At 40.0% G+C, this 18664-nt stretch overlaps 5 protein-coding genes across 5 annotated transcripts; 2 read left to right on the top strand and 3 right to left on the bottom strand.

Moving 5' to 3' along the window:
* Positions 1 to 2797: 2797 nt before the first annotated feature.
* On the bottom strand, positions 2798 to 11302 carry LOC145706597 (protein phosphatase 1 regulatory subunit 16A-like). Its single transcript, XM_081784018.1, has 14 exons — positions 11145 to 11302; positions 10913 to 10987; positions 9794 to 10866; positions 7048 to 7387; positions 5134 to 5190; positions 4965 to 5088; positions 4766 to 4868; positions 4509 to 4622; positions 4233 to 4464; positions 4060 to 4191; positions 3817 to 4013; positions 3667 to 3766; positions 3541 to 3593; positions 2798 to 3501 (listed from the first exon to the last, which is right to left on the bottom strand). The coding sequence occupies exons 4-14, from the start codon at positions 7090 to 7092 to the stop codon at positions 3429 to 3431; spliced, it is 1230 nt and encodes a 409-aa protein (XP_081640144.1). The 5' UTR covers positions 7093 to 7387; positions 9794 to 10866; positions 10913 to 10987; positions 11145 to 11302; the 3' UTR covers positions 2798 to 3428.
* A 152-nt stretch (positions 11303 to 11454) lies between these two features.
* Positions 11455 to 12554, bottom strand: LOC145709594 (uncharacterized). The gene is made up of 4 exons (XM_081787278.1): positions 12361 to 12554; positions 11900 to 11965; positions 11727 to 11802; positions 11455 to 11681 (listed from the first exon to the last, which is right to left on the bottom strand). Exons 1-4 carry the CDS (start codon positions 12428 to 12430, stop codon positions 11528 to 11530), a joined length of 366 nt encoding a protein of 121 aa, XP_081643404.1. The 5' UTR covers positions 12431 to 12554; the 3' UTR covers positions 11455 to 11527.
* A 2884-nt stretch (positions 12555 to 15438) lies between these two features.
* On the bottom strand, positions 15439 to 16514 carry LOC145708581 (uncharacterized). The gene is made up of 4 exons (XM_081786268.1): positions 16236 to 16514; positions 16052 to 16129; positions 15713 to 16009; positions 15439 to 15658 (listed from the first exon to the last, which is right to left on the bottom strand). The coding sequence occupies exons 1-4, from the start codon at positions 16305 to 16307 to the stop codon at positions 15515 to 15517; spliced, it is 591 nt and encodes a 196-aa protein (XP_081642394.1). The 5' UTR covers positions 16308 to 16514; the 3' UTR covers positions 15439 to 15514.
* A 351-nt stretch (positions 16515 to 16865) lies between these two features.
* Positions 16866 to 17364, top strand: LOC145707980 (10 kDa heat shock protein, mitochondrial-like). The gene is made up of 2 exons (XM_081785579.1): positions 16866 to 17035; positions 17081 to 17364. Exons 1-2 carry the CDS (start codon positions 16877 to 16879, stop codon positions 17216 to 17218), a joined length of 297 nt encoding a protein of 98 aa, XP_081641705.1. The 5' UTR covers positions 16866 to 16876; the 3' UTR covers positions 17219 to 17364.
* A 16-nt stretch (positions 17365 to 17380) lies between these two features.
* LOC145707979 (NADH dehydrogenase [ubiquinone] flavoprotein 2, mitochondrial-like) lies at positions 17381 to 18600 on the top strand. Its single transcript, XM_081785578.1, has 6 exons — positions 17381 to 17570; positions 17789 to 17848; positions 17895 to 18022; positions 18066 to 18233; positions 18272 to 18414; positions 18456 to 18600. Exons 1-6 carry the CDS (start codon positions 17396 to 17398, stop codon positions 18505 to 18507), a joined length of 726 nt encoding a protein of 241 aa, XP_081641704.1. The 5' UTR covers positions 17381 to 17395; the 3' UTR covers positions 18508 to 18600.
* The last annotated feature ends 64 nt before the right edge of the window (positions 18601 to 18664 follow it).

The following is an 18664-nucleotide window of genomic DNA, read 5'->3' as shown; positions in this document are numbered from 1 at the left end:
GGGCAAAAACGGTCACGGGCACAAAAACGAATTTTCCCGCGAGCCAAGCGGGCACGGGCACTATAACAAATTTTCCCGCGGGCAGATACGGGCACGGGCATGAATGAGAAGATTCCCGCGGGCATAAACGGGCACGGGCGGTTTGCCCGCGTTCCCGCACGAAATATTCCCGAGGGCAGCCCGGGGAACATTTTTCTACTGCTAAATCTCAAGCCTATTTTTCAAAATAAGAAAATAAAATAAAAACGACCCTGAATCAATTCGGATTTTTAAATCGCAAGTTTTAGGAGCTAGTTAGAAACTACGACCGAATGGTCTCCGTTTCCCCAAGTTGGGCAAACGGCGACTTGGGCAAACGGCGATGTGAATTAATTAAATTGATTGATCATATAACTTTGTTGTATTGGCTTCTCCACAGTCAATCCCGGCTTCACCAACTTCAGTCCCGGCTTCAACAACTTCGATCCAAGCTTTTCAGAAATCAATGTTGGTGGCTCAAACGTCAACGGGATTCGCGTTGGAGAAATCGTGATTGACGTCGAAAAACTCGGGACTGACATTACTAATGTCACATTAGAGATGCCATGATTGAAGTCGGTGAAGCTAGGATTAACGATGTAGACCCAGAATTGACGTTGGAAAAACCATAATTGATATAATATTAAGGGGGAGTTCGTCGAATATTTTTCGCCTTCTGAAAATTTTGATAACATTTTTTTGATTCCTTGATAAAAAAGGAGTATTTTTGGTCCCTAGCTTTTTCTCAATTTGTTAACTTCTTGATGTAAAATTTTCGATTTTAAGGGGGGGGGTCGACGAGAATTTTTTCCGGGGTGATCGTAATTTCACTTTGCGTATGAATCTTACTTTTTAGAATCTATAGATTCTCCCAAATCTTTTTAGCCAAAAATCATTTGATAAAAATGAGATTTAGGGGTCAAATTTAGAAAATTGTAAAAAAAATGACCTTTTTTGGTGCATTTTCGCGAAAATGGCACTACTTTGACGGGATTTTCGACCGATTTTTTCTGACCGAAATTTTTTCTAGTTCTCGCCGGTTAATTTTTTCAACCCTTTTCTATTTGCCAGTAAATTCAGATTTGGCCTATCTGATCAGGTTTTCCCGCATTTTTGGTCACGGAAATCCCGATTCTCGTCGACCTCCCCCTTAAAAATAAGTTTCAGATAGTTTTTGGACGAAATCACCAACTAATAATTTTCAAGAAATTTCAAGTTCGAGACTTAAAATCGAAAATTTTACATTAAAAAGTTAACAAATTGAGAAAATGCTAGAGACCAAAAATACTCCTTTTTTATCGAGGAATCCAAAAATATAATCAAAATTTTGAAAAGGCGAAAAAAATTTTCTCGACGACCTCCCCCTTAAGTCTCCAACTTGAAATTTGAAAGTTGTTAGTTGGTGATTTCGTCCAAAAACTATCTGAAACTGATTATTATGCACTAGGCATTGTTTTAAAATGATTTCTGACTAATAATTTTTAAAAAAGACAAGTTTTTGTGATTTTTGTAAAAATTTTCATGAAAAAGATAGATAGATAGGTCACACTTCACCATAACACTTAAATTACGTCAACTTCCGGCTCTAGAACCGACCGGAAGTGGAGTTTTCTAGAATTTTGACCCGTTAAAGTTCTTAAAATTTTCTGTTGATTTGTAAAGGTATAATGTTCGGGGCTCTATAAGGCGGAAATGGGCTGGAAAACTTCGTTAACCTTAAAAAAAGCACGTCATAACAGTTCTGTATGCAGATTAGTTTTCAATATACTCCCTCAAGTATTTGGTGTCTATTTCCACGCTATTTAAATAGTTTAAACACTTTTTCGTAAGGTGCATTGAATCTGCCCGTGCCCGTTTAAGCTCGCGGGAATCTTGCCCGTGCCCGAATTTGCCCGCGGGAATATTTTTTATTGTGCCCGTGCCCGCTTGGCCCGCGGGAAAATTCGTTTTTTTGCCCGTGACCGCTTTTGCCCTCGGGAATCTTCACTTTCTTACCCGTGCCCGTATCTTCCCCCGGGCAAACGCGGGATTTCGAACTCTGGTTGTAATTAGGTGCCCACTGTAATTCTATTTGTTAGTTTGCATGTGTATAAGAAGTATGGCATTAATTGGCTGATTGAACTGATTAAACATGTACATGCATCTTTCCCACTCTATGTATCTTAAGTAGATCACTTGATGGCGCATACCAACATAAGAACAACTGTCTGGATGATCTACCATATTGCAAGAGTCTGGAAAGAGGAATAACAGATACAAGACGATGAGAAGATTTTTGTCTTTTTTCGCCCTTTTGATAGTTCTATCCAGCGCCTTTGATATCGACCCTTGCAAGTTCGAAGTTATGCGTCGCAGATTTGGGAAAAAGGAAGGGATACAACTTTACTGTTAGAGGTTCTAAGCAGAGTTTTCCGGAAATAAAAAATCGACGTATCCCTTGGAAGTGTAAGCAACTGACAATGCGAGAAGAGCAACGGAAAGAAGTAGCACTATTTCAGCAGTTGTTAACGGTACCAATCCCCGTTCTTTTCAATATCAAAGTATTCATTAGCTTAATAAAATGCGCGGCATTGACGAAGAAGCGGCAATTGAGAGATACTCAAAGGACTACGTCAAAAGTAAAGAAGACGCCACGAAAGGTATTTCTAAGGATCAACATTATGAAATATTACTAATGTTCTTTTCAAATTAAAGATATTAGGAATATAATCTTCAAGAAAATCAAGCGTGAGCTGATGGATGCCATTTCTCTTTGACAAAGAATAAGGAATGATTATCTCTTTTTGTTTTACTGTATTTTCATAAAAGTTTTGGAAAGTAGCAAGTTAAGTTCTTCAGTGAATCTCATGAATGCAGGTTTAAATATCAAATAAAAAAACACTGAGCCAATAAAATAAATAAACGGAAGATCCGTGTTCATTTGAAGACATAAAAGAGAACAAGATAAGTATCAGAGACCTGAAACCCCTTTTTGTTGAGGAATGAACTGGAATCAAAAACATGGAAATAATAAAAAAAAATTTTAAATATCTAAACTGTAGTCAGCGAAAAGAATACTTTGTTTCGTTTTTTTTTACAAAAGTGCTGAATACTCCACCAGAATTTGATGGGCCTCGATCGTTTGAGAGGGGCAGTGCAGCAGATTTTCGAAAATGATACTCGTATAAAAATTTTGAGCTTAGCTTAATTGTTTTCTTTGGTCTGTATTATAGACTCTATCAGTTATGGACCGCAAGTTAAGGTATTTTAGTAAAAATGTGCATACCGGTAAAAACCTTCGTTCGTATCAGTTCTCAAAGTTTGTTTTTAAGAAAGCCCTCAGGAGCTATTGGAAGACAGTCAAGAACTCTCAATGTCAGAGTATAAATGCGAGTGACGCAGATGTTTCTGGGGATGTTCCTCAATTGGTTTTAGCAGATTACGCAGCAATCCTTGCCCTCTTTGTTGCCACTTTCATTTTCGTGATGATTAACGGTTACGTTTCTAAACCTGGTTTACTGTTTTCAAAAATACTTGACTTACTTAAGAGAGGGCCGTTGTTCTTTTGATGAGGTCTCGTTGGATGTCGACTTTAACTAAAATATTTGTTTGTCGTATTTTAAAGCTTTGCACTCATGAAATAGTTTCAAATTGCGAGAAAAAGATTACCTCTTGATCCGTGACAGACGAAGTCGTGATTTTTTCCTGTTGTAAATCCCTGTATTTAGCAGAGGTTTCTCCATTTCTTTTGATATTTCGCTTTGATCCCCTGAACAGTTTTTTTTATAAATTTTATAATTATTATGCATTTGCATCTACCTGATCGATTCACGGCTGTTCATACTGGGTCTATTGTGTGATCTCGGGCCCAAATTATTGAGTTTAGACTTTTCGCGCTCCAATTCCTCGAGCAGCGCCTTACAATCCTTGTCGTGCGTGATTTGCACGGCTCGCTCTTTGAACCGAGTTTCAATGAAAGGGTCAATGTCTGGTACACGCGACAGTAGAGCAATAATCTGAGTAAAATGCGTTAATTCCCATCCCACCGAATCAAGCACTTACTTCCGGCTGCATCCAGCAGGCTGCCGCGTGAAGAGGGGTCCACCCGTCGACGTCCTGGGCATTAATGCTTATTGCTTCTCCTAAGAGTCGACGCGCCAAGTCGACATAACCATTTGCAGCGGCCAGATGAAGCTAATTCTTGCATAAAATCACGACCGGATGAGAACACTTACTAGTGTCGCGTTATCTGCGTCGAGAATATTAACATCGCCACCCGCTTCTGCCGTCTTGATGACATCATTAAGAATCTTCATTTCCTCGGACCTTCGTGCATTTTCGATGTCTTTTTGTGTGATATTTCGTTTTCGCATCTCATTCTGCAGGTAATAAATACACTCGGAGTTCTCCTCGCAAATATCGAACGATATCGACTGATCCGCATTTACTGCTAGAATATTCGCTCCACTAGGGATTAAACTATCAGCAAGTAAGCGATAAAATTTACTCACTTGTCTATTAGTATTTTACAGATATTTTTATGGCCACATGTTGCTGCTGCGTGTAACGGAGTCCAGGATTCAGTATCTTTCGCATTGACATCTGCACCATGTTCAATAAGGAGTCTGTTATCGTTTGATAGTTTTCAAAACTTGAGCTCATTCCAATTCGATACCATCTTAGCTCTTGTATACTTAGACATAATGAGAGAAGCCGCAAATTTAATGGGGGCCTCGATTTTAGAACAGAAAAATTTCAAACGACAAGCCTAACGACATCTTCGAAATCGTCAATGCAGCTCTGATGCAGTGCGGTGAGTCCATCATCATCACCCTGGTTCGGGTCGATTCCACTGAGCAACAAGCTGCGTACTAAAAGAATGTGAGAATAACAAGGCGAAAATGCAACAAGAATAAATAAAAATCAAGTGTTGATTCAAGGTTTGCTTGGAATGCAGTTAAATTTACCTTCGTCGACGTCATTTCGAGCGGCCGCATCAAGGAGAATAATATTGTTACTGAAGCGGATCTTCGGGATTCGTTTCTTTCTTGACCCTGTGTCGTTTTTAGCGTTTTCTCGCCAGCGCTTTATCTTCAAGATTCTCTTAGCTCAACGAACACTAAGTGCCATGCTTACCTGCTCAGCCCGTCTTCGTCCTGCTTTTTGGAGCCTCTCTGATGTTGTCAGAGCCTTGAGCATTTATCAAAAACGTAGATTTAACGTCTACTTCTCTCTCTAGGCACAGATCATAATATATGAACTCAAGAGCTAGCTTATCTAAGAGCGGAAATTATTCAGAAACCCTCGAATAAAAAATTAATTCTGCATACACCAAAGTGCTCACGAAAGCGAAGAAATTAATTCCATTTTACCCCGTTGTAAATGAGCGGTCATCATTTAGAAAAGTGCATTTGTAAATTTCCAGAAGATAGGACATGACCACGTGGACACCTCAAAAGTAGATCACCCGGCATCCTGGGTTCACAATTAACAGAAATAGAAAAATTATGGTCGTCATGAATACCCTTACAAGTAAAATTAAAGAGAGCAATTTTCGAAATGCCAGCAGGAGAAAATCTTCGATAAAAATATAAATTGCCAAATTGTGTAAATAAAAAGAGCGAGTCCTGGGCAAATAGCTGCAGCAAAAGGCCAAGAGGGTGTATATTTGTCTGTTTGCTTAAACAATGTGAAATTATGATCTGTACGTAAAAGCGCAGTCCTAGCAGACTTTTAAATAAGATCTGTATTTGATCTGCACAAATCGTGATATTTGCGGTATACTCGACAGGGACAGTAGAACTGACGCCTGGTGAAGAAGTATCGACTTTTTTCACAAATCCTGGAATAGGCAGACAATTGCGGGTATGTCCTTGGCAGCTATTGTGTTGAGTTATTTGCTAGACTTTATATACAAGTAAATCTAGACTAATCGTGCAAAGATGAATGACGCAATTTTAAATTACTAAAAGCCAATTACTCGGCCGATCCATTGTTATTCAAAATCAGAGTAAGCTTTTTTCTATTTAGTATTGAATTTCTCGATTAAATTAAGAATCGCTCTAATTGCTTTTAATTAATTGTCCGTAAGTTATTAGATAAGGCTTACCCTGTCGGAAAATTTGAATTTTAATAAATTTCAGGGCGCATGAAAAACTGCAGAAATGAGGATAGATTACATTTCAAAATAAGTCTTCGAAGTTCGAGTCCTATATGAAGACGCCAGCTAAGGACGAAATAAATCGTAATTTACGTGCTGGATAAAAATTTTTCAAATCGAGTTAATTTTGCTTTTATCGGATTCAGCGTGTCCGAAAACCTAGGAAAAAATAGTACTTTCTGACTTCCGGCGTGAAATAGCGATAAGCGCGGCACTTCAAAAGTGAAAAGTATGTCTCTTTTGGAAATAGAATTCTAGCGATGCGTCAATGATATAAAAATTCTAATTTAACAGACTTTTAGATAATTGTCTAATCTAGTTGGGACTTTTTTAAAATCTTTAAAAAATTAATGTCTACCCTACTTTTCGAGCGCTCAAAGATGAACCATCTGAAAATCGAGTAGTAATCAACGTCCGCGTGGTCCCAAGCGGGACTCCCCAGCGTGAGTTCAGCGGACGCAAAGTGAGGCTGGGCGCACTGGGTGATCATAATCGCTTGAAAAGTAGGGTAAACATTAACTTTTTAAAGATTTTAAAAAAGTCCCAACTAGATTAGACAATTATCTAAAAGTCTGTTAAATTAGAATTTTTATATCATTGACGCATCGCTAGAATTCTATTTCCAAAAGAGACATACTTTTCACTTTTGAAGTGCCGCGCTTATCGCTATTTCACGCCGGAAGTCAGAAAGTACTATTTTTTCCTAGGTTTTCGGACACGCTGAATCCGATAAAAGCAAAATTAACTCGATTTGATAAATTTTTATCCAGCACGTTAATTATGATTTATTTCGTCCTAACTGTTTGTGTTCCAAAGTGATCTGCTCTAAAAAGACGGCGTTTGTTTGAATACAGTTTGACCCGTATGCACTATTTCGATAAACGTTCCTTCTGGTCTTCGTAGTATTCTTTGACTAGAATCTCATGTTCCACCATCTTTGTCGCGCTGGCTTTATTCACGAATGCCCGCTTTCCTGCAGCTCATTATTGTTTCATGAATTCCTGTTCTGTTTTCTTCTTCTTTATTTGGCGGCGAATAATTCCTCTTTCTTTACTATAACTCTCTCTTTCCTCGTTAAATGATCTCTTTCTTTGGCGTTTTTGTTTTTCTGGGAGGCAGCTCTAGCTCAACTGGTCGATTTATTCGCAGTAAATTCCTCGTTTTGTTTGCGGCGGACTGCAAAAGTCGCAAAAGTGGCTCCGTCGTAACGCACACAAGAGAGGCGCCTTTCTGAAAACGAAATAATTATTCATCCGGCTGAGCACATCGACCCAAGATCACCAAACGCAAATATTACAACTTGCATAGCGAGTAGGGCAGAAGCGCATCAACCGATTTGAGCGATTACGTCCAGCAAGATTAAAGTATAAAAACCGACAGACAGAGAAAAAATTACTCTCATATGATGAGCGGCGGAATTTTCAGAGCTCTTTTCCAGCGCTCTTTCTTCGTTGATTTTACTAAGGAAAACGAAAATCAAATTGCTGAGCAAAATTTCTCGAGATATTATTGGAGTAGGGGTTGTTCACGACTCAAACTGAGAATTTCCGGGCAAAGAGATATTTTTGAAAAAATTGATCGTTAATTACGAAAGTTGTTGACCCTAATTTGCCTGGTTGCGACGACTCTCCCCTTATTAGCTGATAAAATGAGGAAATATCGATCGAACCATCAAAGTGCATTTACAGTCAGGTCAAATTAGATCGGATAAGAGCTGACACTAATATCCAGGCCCTGCTTTGTGAGTGTGCCGAGTAGTATATCATATACTATTTACTGAAGATGGTATATTATATACCGTATGTTACAACGCGCAGATACAGCAATATTTCTTCCTTATTAACATGACAGTTTGACAATTCTATCTGCTCAGAATTTAAAGCCCCATCGCAAATTGAAAGCGATGATCTCTCACGTCTCCTGTTTTACATTATTTTTCTTAAAAAAGGTACCTTGTAAAATTCTGTATCGAATTCCCTCGTTGACTCTGATTAGTTTTCTTCTCGATAGAAAAAACTCTCGGCTCCGAAAATTAATTTCCATAAATTGATCATTGCCAAAGCAGTGGAAAATGGCGCCCTGAATGATGCTATATAAACTCGAATTCTCTCTTACGCAAAATCAGTTGGTTCCGCATGCAAGCCCAGAGACTGAGTACTCGCTTTTGTTCGAAGTGGTGAATCTCTAGGGCTTCGACAGATGAAATGAAACGGGTCGGTTGGATTTGCGAACATCTCTTCAGGTTCATTATCAATCAGACGAGATGCCGAGAAACAAATTCATTCCCAATCAATTCCGTGTGATTTATCGAATCGACCCTTCTATTCTGAGCGAAACAATTCAGCAATTCAGGCCTTCATTTCGCTTTTTACTTTATAAAAATTCTTCTAAAGCTCAAATTTCCCCTGCTTTTTTCATCTGCTGCTGCAGTGAAAGCAGAACGCTGTTCGACTCTGAAAACTGCTTTGAACTTTCCTTGGATGCATTTTGCGAAAGCATGAAAGATGCTTGGCAATCACTTTTATCAGAGTAAGCCGGGAATTACTGCCGTCCGAGCAGTATGGATTATTTTGGGATTAATTCTCGCGGGATGGAAGTACTCCTTGCGATTTCCATCGGCTGACAGGGATGATCAAACGCAACAGTAAATAACGTTATTTATTGAAGCAGCAAATCAGCAATAGATTTTAATTACATAAATTATCAAAGGTTCAACGGTTGATATAATTAAAATTCAATTGCATCGAGCCAGCTTGAAAAGAATTTGAATTTAGATGTCTCCGGGGAAATCCTTAGACAGCAAGAAATTTTATTTGCCTAAAAATAACGCTGCTGTAGATCTGCTTGCTAATCAGGCATTGCTCTAATTCGAGTGAATCTTTTAATAATGAACTCGCACCGCGCCGGCCACACTCGCGATTTAAAATGTATGCTCTGTAAGAACCATCCGGCACGGCGCCCAAGGTAGATTTTTTGTTCTTTATCGGTCTTATACGCGCGATTGTTCAGTTCTAATTGTACTGACGAGCCGTTACTTGGAAACTTGAGAAATAAAAAAAAAATAGTCGGATGTTGGAAAAACGCTAAGGTGGCCGTTTCGGAGCGATACTCGTATTTGACATTTACCTGCTGCTAGTTAAAATAGCTCGCCCTCGTCTATTTACTAGATAGTACCTTTAGTAAAGCCTGGTTAATTCTCTTTCGGAAGCAAGACTGTTGATAGTGAATATAGCTTCAGGCGTGCGTAGCAAAAGTAAATTCTTTGAATAATTGAGGAGACACGAAGGCTCTTCTGCGCAGTCGGCTGCGCATCAAAAATCATCCAAGGGAGCTTTTTCAAAGAAAAAAAAAAGCTCTTCAAAACGTTGAACATCTCGAGTCGAAACTCTCGACCATAAACAAACTCATACTTCGACGCAATAAATAATACTCTTTGGCTAAAAATACTCGTACCTCGGATTGATAGATGAAATTTTATTGCTTTATTCAGATTTGCCCAAAATGTTATTCTCCCATGATTCACGGGCCATGAATCTTGAAAATTATGAAGATTGCCCAGAGTAAACTGGAACCCACATAAATATATCAACCCATATAAATCGCGCAAATAGCCTCTATTTGGCGTCCAGAACATACCTTACAGTTACAAGCGAAAGTGGTTGCTTCACGTCTCTGTGCAACTGTTCTTCTCTGTATATCCTTCCTCTTCGTTTATTTCGCGTCAAATAATAAAAGGTCAACTCAATCGCTGCATTCTTACATCTCTTTCCCAGTTGGGCCATTTAATATCGTCAAATATGGAGTAAAATCTTTAAAGGCGAGAAAACATATATTTTATTTGGAATTAATATTTGAAGCAAAGAAAACCTTTTGCGCTCCCACGTTTAAGATTCGATTTGGATGCGGCTTGAGAACTCTCGGAATGCATATTTTCAACCTCTGCCACAAATAATACACATGAAAGTCCGAGTATTATTCTTTATTTGAGTCGAGGACAAATAGGTGAGAATGTACAAATGAATTACTTCTGTTCTTTTTTGTCATAAACTGGGGTAATGGTACAAAAATGGTATGAGAGTGAAGATATACACGTGAGTTATCGAAGTTCAGAGATCATCGTCGACTTTTACAAATGGAAAAATTTTAAATGAGACAACTGTTTCTTCTTTGATCAGGATGACTGTATTTCCTCGCAGCTCTGGGGGTAAAATCGTGCACTCTGTGGTTATCATTTCTTCTTCGTATTCGTCATCCTCTGGCTCACTGAGATGCTCTATGTTCAGCTCTTTCGGCTCAATCTTGGGGACCAAAGGGGAAACGAGGTGGGTCTTTCTTGGTCGAGCACGCGGTCTCTTTGGAGTGTCGTCTCGCTCAGTCTTCACAAGGAGCGGGGAAGGAGGGATCGCTTTTCGTTGTCGGCCAGGCCGTCGCTTCACTGACTCTCCTTGCCACACCCTCTCTATCACTGGAGATGGAAAAAGCGCTGGGACTCGTGGAGAAACTTCAATTCTCGTTGGTCCGTTCGGATTCTGCGTTGGGGGCTGCTGCTTGATCGCGGCAAGTCCAGTGAGTTTAGCTTTTTTGGTCACAGGAACTGAAGCTTCAGTTTGTTGCCGAGTTCTCTTCCTTGTTCGCGAAGCTGGTCCGTCAAATAGTTGCGGTTCAGTTGTATGGAGGAGCTGCTTTGGAAGACGTTTGGGCATGATCAACTAATTTTTGTATTATGGTTTTTGTGATTCAAGTGCCGTTATATACCTTATTGGCGCTAGAGGGAAGGAGATTGAAAAGCGATAGCAAAAAAAGTCGGACCAGGACAATATCCCGTGGTGCCTAAAAGCAAGTTTAGTTTACTCGTTTAATCTCTAGTCTTGGTCTTGATTCTTATCGAAGAACATTGCTCTAAGCATATAATATGACTCGAATATAGTAGAAAAAGTTATTTATAATATTATATAATATTATTATTAATATATAAATTATCACTCACCCCAGTTAGAGCACACAAGGCAGAATTATTCTGTCAGTAATCAGTCAATTATCAGCTTTTCCTAGAGGAATCTTTTCTCTTGAAGACCAAGGTTTGAAATTGTCGAAATAATAAATAAGAATTCTGCGCGGTACTGTGCGAATCGGTCCTGGTCTATGTATTCGCTATCGTCGTCAAATCAAAATGCATTTTTCGATGGCACTGTCGTCTAATCATGTTTCAAATCTTTAGGTTTTCAGTTGAATCTTTCAAGTTGAAAGTTTCAACGGATACTTTTGATCATTTTCCGAAGTTTTTTAGAAGAGCGAAAATAATTAGCTGTTTTATCCATCAAATTTATTTACAGAACATTCAGCATAAATAATAGAGCGAGAAGGAATTCTTCATCTGTTCTTGATCTCTTGGAATGGCTTTCTAGCTTTTGTTGAAACGCCCAAAGATATCGATATGAAATCATCTCCTGCTAGACAGGCGCAGTCTTGCGGAACCACTCGTTTCTCCGGGAACATGGCGTTTTTCTGAGTTTTCGATCGAAATCTACAATTATTGGCATCAATTAAAATTTACAAAGCGGAAACATACCGAAGTTCTTTGAGCTTCAAAATAGCGGCAGATGTTATTTTCTTGACACTTGGTCGGCGGCGGGGTTCTTTGAATTCTGAAATATTCTGATTATTGGGCTGCTTTGTGCAATTAATAAATTACTATTTTCATTTCCAAAGGAAGAGAAATAATTATCTTCGCTCTCAACTTACCGGAATTTAAGCGGCTGTCGAATGATGAAACAGTCGTCGATCGAAGGAATGGCCGAGAAGGGGAATCTGAATTGTTCTTTTTAATTCCTTCACAAAAAGTAAGCAGCAACGGTTCTCCTGCATTGCCACGTTTTGTAACAGCATATAATTCAAGGAAGATGTGCATGCACACTTGGCGGAACTCTTACGCATGCCCTAATTTGCCATTCGCGGCGCAATTTTTTGGTGATCTTAACGTTACTCGCTATAATTTTGGATAATCTACTACGGGATCTTATATCGAAACGCGAAAGAGTAAGTTCCGAAGTTTATAGATTGAATTTATAGACAGCGAACTGTTACAACACGAATCGCAATGTACAGTACAATATAATAACTCTTCCCATGTGAAAACCTATAATATTCTAACCCAGCAAGTTAACAAAACATAGTAAAAGAGTAACTTTTGATTCCTTTCTTACCTCGGAAAATCGGAAGTTCGTAAGATCTACTCTTTACAAGCTGATTTGTGCGTTTTTGTTTCTCCGGCATCTCTCGATGAACTGCGATCCGCTTCGTTTTGGAAGACGCTTTGGAATTATATGCTTCCGGCTTTTTAGCTTTTCTCTACGTACTTTTCAAACGACGCAGTGTAGATGCTCCTGGCTTGTTGGGTTTAAAAAGGAGTGAAGTTCGTCTTCGCCGCTGCATTTGAAGAACGCGGTGATGGCGCCAGGGAGTACAGCGCCCTCAATTTTATGCTCGCTCGTTTTCACGCCGATTATTTCTCCGACTTATTTGCTTCTCAGACTATCTCTCTTATCAATTATTCCAAATTTAGACTGAACCAAACACTACAAGTAGCTCGAGTCATTGCCGACGGAGACTGCTAAATTGACTTCGGTTGCAACTCGATTTGACTCTTTCTCATCGAGTTCCATTGATCGATGACATTGCATTAAGCGCTAATATTCAACTTTAACTGACTTCAACATCGTTTATGAGAACACTAGACTACCAAAGTTGATGTCTTTTTTCAGATTACGCATGCCGTAGTACCTTCTCAGAAAAGAAAGTGTAGCACAAATCTAGTTACGATAAAAACTTGCTCTCACAAATTTTTCCTTGAGAAACATAAAAGACAAATCCCATTACAGTAAATCCAAGGTCTAAAATCCAGAAAAAGTGTCAGTTAAAAGTAAATTTTGCTTATTTCAATAACGAATAACTTAAAGTAAGGACCCCCGACTTTCCTATTCTTTCATGGGAGCATTCACAGTTCTGCAAATTCCGAAGAACCTGGCAATAACAATTGGACTGATTTTGAAGGTGTTGCCGCACAGCAACACTCAGAGCTCTCGTCAAAGTAGGTCACGGAGAATACTATCCCACCGAGAGAAAATATGCTTCCGTCACTTGACACTGATTGTTTTCTCCGCAAATAAGACCTATTTTCCCCGGAAGAGATTGTGGAATATTTTTTCCACTGTGCTATAATTGTTTTTGAACGCTTCTGTAGTAGAAAACGTGAGCAAAGTGTAAAATCCTATGTACACGCGAATTGCAGCCACGTGAGTTGCCAGATGATGCTTCTCACTTAGCGAGTACTACTAATCGGATTAAGGCACCAGACATCTTGATTATCTATTTAAAAATCGCCAAAGCAGCTTCACGGTGAAAAGAGGAAGCGTTCAATTTTCTTATTTTCATGGCTGAAGAGTCAAAGTTGAATCTGCATTTTCGAACGGGAAAATGGCGCAGCGAAGGAAGGAACGTTTTGGAGCGTGAGAATTTTAGACGGGTGACCTTGCGATCTTCAATCAGCTGGCGCATCGTTCCAATTACACAAGGCGCCAGGCTCGGCATGTTATATCCGCACTTTCAATATGTTTTCGCAATTTTATGGGTATATTGCTCGATTTTACAGACGGAGGACTTCACACACAGCCTAGAAAATTGAGTACGTTGCCACTAACAACGTTACTGCGACAACGTCAAGTCTCCGCTATTCAAAGCCAAATCGATCCCAACCTTTTACTCGACTTAATCCTAGCAGAAAACGAAAAACAACAGCTTCATTGCTAAAATCTTCAGAAAACATCGCAATTTCCTCGAAAGATAACAATTTGGATACTTTATCAATATTGTCGGTCATTCGATCATTATTCCGAAATTATACAAGAGCTAAAATAGAAATCACGTGCGATTGCACGAGAGAAAATTCAACTAAAGATCATTGATTATGAAATTTAGGACTTTATTCCAAAGCGGATATGATTCGAAAGGGACAGCTCAGACCGTTCCGATTTGCTAGCCCTATGCATATCACTTCTAGCAAATCGAAAAGACTCAATATGTGATGGGACTTTATTTTCCAAAAAGTCGATGCAGAGCGAAAAGGGTGCAGATAAACCATTTTTAGCGGACATCGTCAAGCTAAATATTTCTTTTGAGATCGGTTTTTTTGAGATCGATGCAACTTGGCATTTTGATTTTCGTCTTCATCAGATCCTGGCACCTGGCGGCGCTGCTCTGCAATCTTTCTCTTGAGAATCTTGTGGAAGAAGTCGAGCCCATTTCTGGTGGCGTGATCAGCCGCGGTTAACTTGTACTGGTCTTTGTGTTTGAAATTGCAACCAGCATCAAGGAGTACCTGGATGCATAACATCTGTTTTCTGAATAAGGCTCATAAACAGATTTATCAGTTATAATTCCGCTCTGAAAATAATTTGAAAATGGACCGCACTGAGTGGATAAAACGCGCGGATCTTTTGCTTGGAGCGCCACCATACTTGGTCTGTTTTGTGACCCATTCCTTTTAGCGTCGTCATCCAGAGGCTTAAAACGGAGAGCCTTCATCAGTGGCGTCTGTCCAACTTGATCTAATGCATCTACATTTGCGCCCAGTTTAATAACGTGGCGTAGGGTTTTGTAGTTTCTACCCATGGCTGCGAAATGAGTAGAAATGAACTGGGAGTTGGGGTGTTTCTCGTTGACGAGCTGCTTCAGTTCAGTCTCCTCCAAAACGAGAGATTCATCAGAGCCACGAAGTCGCAGAATATGGAGTTTGGAAGGATGCGACTCCAAGCAGTTCTGCTGCCACGCAAGAAATCGAGGTGGCACGGAGACAAATTGCTTTACCATTCTGGAATTTTCCCGGAATTAAAAGTCAATACAATTCGGCGTTTTGAGAATTCAGAAGAGTTGAAAGAAAACAAAATTCAATGAACAGCTTTTAGCAAGAAAGTTATTGTTGGAAAAAGATGGAGGGAGTTTTATCTTGGTTGAAATCAATGAAGAGAATTTAGTGGGCTCCTCGGTGGCATTTATTTATGACGAGATAGGAGTATTCGATAGATCTTGTATCGAAGAATTCTTAAATGGACAGGATTTGGTCTTGCAGGCAAACTTCTTAGAAAATTGAGAATAATTCGAGTTAGTCGTTTATGATATCAGCAGCTTTTCTCAACTCTACTCTTTTCTCGAACCCACGAAAAACAGCCATTTTCATATCTGAAAATATTGAGAAAGTAGTTTCATCTTGAGGTATAAGTGCAGTGTATAGTTCGGAGTGTATAAAGTGTCAGCGTATTGATAAAAAAATCAGCAAAAAAAAATTCAATCAGTCAGTTCGGGCTAGTTTGTATCTGAAGGGTTGCTTGGGATGAACGGAGAGAGACGAGCAAAAAGCTCCGCGCGCAAAAATTTCTTCCATCGGACATCTCGGAAGACGAGATCTTCGTCCAGTTCAGGATACCTTTCCGTCACGAATATTTTTAGCTAAAAGCAATTGTTAGCAAACCTCGTTAAATTGTTGAATCATTGGAAACTTACATGTAACATAGTCATTCGAACATGTGATTTCATGTTCAGAAAGTCGGTTACTACCATACGAAGAGCCGAAATAGGTGGTTTGTAACCATCCGTAAGGTCGATTGTCTCGATCTCCTGTGGGGTTGCTGCAGCGGTGCTTGGTACCGAAAGAGGAGCTTCTAGTGCCTCCTCATAGTATGGCAGCTGTTCTCTAATGGGTACTTCAGTCATGGTGCTTGCATCGTTCTGCTGACGGGGCAGCGGATCCGGAGAGACAGGTCGTTCTTCTCGAGCCATGCGCGGAGGATTCTTTCGCTTCTAAACAGTTTTTTCGCTACAATAACACCGGAGTAAATGCACCGTTATCTTGGCTGGCTTGCTCTTTTTGGTCTTTTTCGAAGGTTTTGCCTTCCTCTTTTTGATTTCGAGGACGGGCATCTGAAATGAGTAACTTTATTCGAATCAAGTGAATGCCGAAAAAATATCCGAGTAAAAGTCCAGTGAGTCATTGGCAATGAGTAATCACTTGCAGAAGAAATCTTACCTGGAACGGCACGACTTTTTTGGCTCTTCGTGGATGAAGGATGCCGATAAGTGCTTGCTCGTCGCTATCCATGATTAACCTCTAAATTTATCTGCCACTTGCGATTGCTTGCTGCTGAAAACCTGCCTTTTCAGAAAAGTACCGTAGTAACCGCGATCCTCAGTTTTGAATGGCTTGATTCTAGAGTTTATTGCGGTATATTGATAGGCTTAGCAATTTGTCAAATGTTAAAGTTCTTTACTGAATGGCCGTTCAAATCTGAGCACCGCGGTTAATTAATTAAAGTAATGATTGTGATTATGATCAGAACTTCGCAGAATCGAGCGCCGTTTCAAATGGACCAATCGGAGCGCAGAAATTGCGCAGAGCGAGAAAAGACTAAAACTGCGAGTAAAACTCTTGATGCAAATGTTCCAGAAGAATCGAGAAGTTCTTCCGCCCCCACCAAACTCAACGCGAGCTCATTTTTTTTTGCTGGACAAATATTGGCCCAAAAATTTGTATTTTTTTTCAAAATCTTTCCCGAAGAGATGCCATTTTTGTTAAATTTATGCTCCCCTGAATACTTTTTGCGAAGTTTATTAATTTTTTTTTCGGATTCGAAATTTTTAAATCAATAATTCGCAGCGTCGATTTTCAGAATGGCTTTCCGAGGATTTTTGCCTTTGATGAACCGATGCTTGGTCCGACGGGCCGTTGCCGAGACCAAGACTGCTGGTGGAATCATGCTCCCAGAGACATCCCAGTCCAAACTCAACATCGGCGAAGTCCTCGCTGTCGGCGAAGGTCTCCGACTCGAGGTAAATGTCACCTTCACTTCACCTCAGCTAAAATCGCGGCTCTAGAACGGCACCCTAGTCCCAATGTCAGTCTCCGTCGGAGAGAAGGTTCTTCTTCCCGAGTTTGGCGGCTCCGAGGTCGAGCTTGAAGGCGAAAAGTATATGCTCTACCGCGATTTGGACTTTTTGGGCAAATTCCATTGACGCAATTCCATTCAATGCCTCCTGCAGAAGCAATTAGGAAAATAAAAAATAAAACAATTACTCAATGCTCCGATCTCTCGCGCTGCCTGGAGTTAAATTATTACTTTAACTTAATTGATCTCGAATAAATCTCGATGAAAATTTGGCGACTGTTGTTTTTGATGTTTAGGTTAATGCATGGCGTTAAGAATGTTCCGTCGATTGGTAAGCAGGGTGCCCACCTTCACCAGCAACCGAAGGGCGGGTATTTTCGTCCACAGAGACACCAAAGAATCAAACGTTGATATTCCTTTCGAATGGACCGAAGAAAATCTTGTCCGAATTCAGGCCATCAAGAACCAGTATCCCTACGGTAATAGACCACTTCTAGCAGTCAAAATTTATACGAGGAGATATTTTATATAACAAATTATTACGATTAACCTGATGAATATTATAAAAACTCGAAAGGGAATTTATTCGAAATATCTTTAAGAGTCGTTCTCCTGTCTCAGGAGTCCGGACAGTGAAAGCGAAGATTCTTATTATCGATCCACGGCCCCAAGGAAGTAACGTCACGTAAAAATTAAGGTCACGAAAACAACGCCGCGATTATGCCTGTTCTCGATTTGGCCCAGCGACAGTATGGAGGTAATCGGTCGACAGTAGATTCAGTCGATCAATTTGAACAATTCAGGTTGGCTCCCACTTTCGGTTATGGACGCTGTGGCGGCAACCCTTGATGTCCCTCCAATTCGAGTTTATGAAGTAGCTACTTTTTACACGATGTACAAACGAGTTCCAGTTGGAAAATATCACATTCAGGTAAAGAGCTGCCAAAACAGAAAAACGAGTAATGAAATTTAAGCTCTGCGGAACCACGCCATGCATGATCGGTGGCTGTGGAGCAAAGAAGATTAAAGAAGCAATTTTGGAGGAAGTCGGAATCGGCCACCACAATGACGAGCTCACTGAGGATAAGCTCTTTTCATACGAAGAAGTGGAATGCCTCGGCGCCTGTGTCAACGCTCCAATGGTACTCTTGCTGTTTTCTGCCTTGTTGAAACTGTTCAGGTTCAAATTAATGACGACTACTACGAAGACCTGACCCCAGAAGACATGAAGCAGATTTTAAGAGATCTTAGAAAGGATGGATTCTCCAGAAAGGGCCCACGAAACGGACGCGTTTCTTCAGAACCACTTGGCGGTGCTACTAGGTACTTTTTTTTCACCCGATGCGTCCCTAAATGCGTTGTAGCTTAACTGAACCCCCAACTGGCCCTGGCTTCGGTGTTCGAGACGATTTGTAAAGAATTCTTTTCTGTCCCTTTCTTGTCAAGTTCAGTATTTATTGGTTCAGCGGGATGAATAAACGAAATCCATTACCTTTCAATAATTCAAAATTGGAGTCATCATCTTGCAGCATTCAAATTGAAATGGGGACAACGGCATCAAAAACATTTTTAT

Source organism: Oikopleura dioica, chromosome XSR (genome assembly GCF_907165135.1).
Source record: "Oikopleura dioica chromosome XSR, OKI2018_I68_1.0, whole genome shotgun sequence".
Classification (NCBI taxonomy): Eukaryota; Metazoa; Chordata; class Appendicularia; order Copelata; family Oikopleuridae; genus Oikopleura; species Oikopleura dioica.
This window is presented reverse-complemented; position numbering and strand designations above follow the sequence as displayed.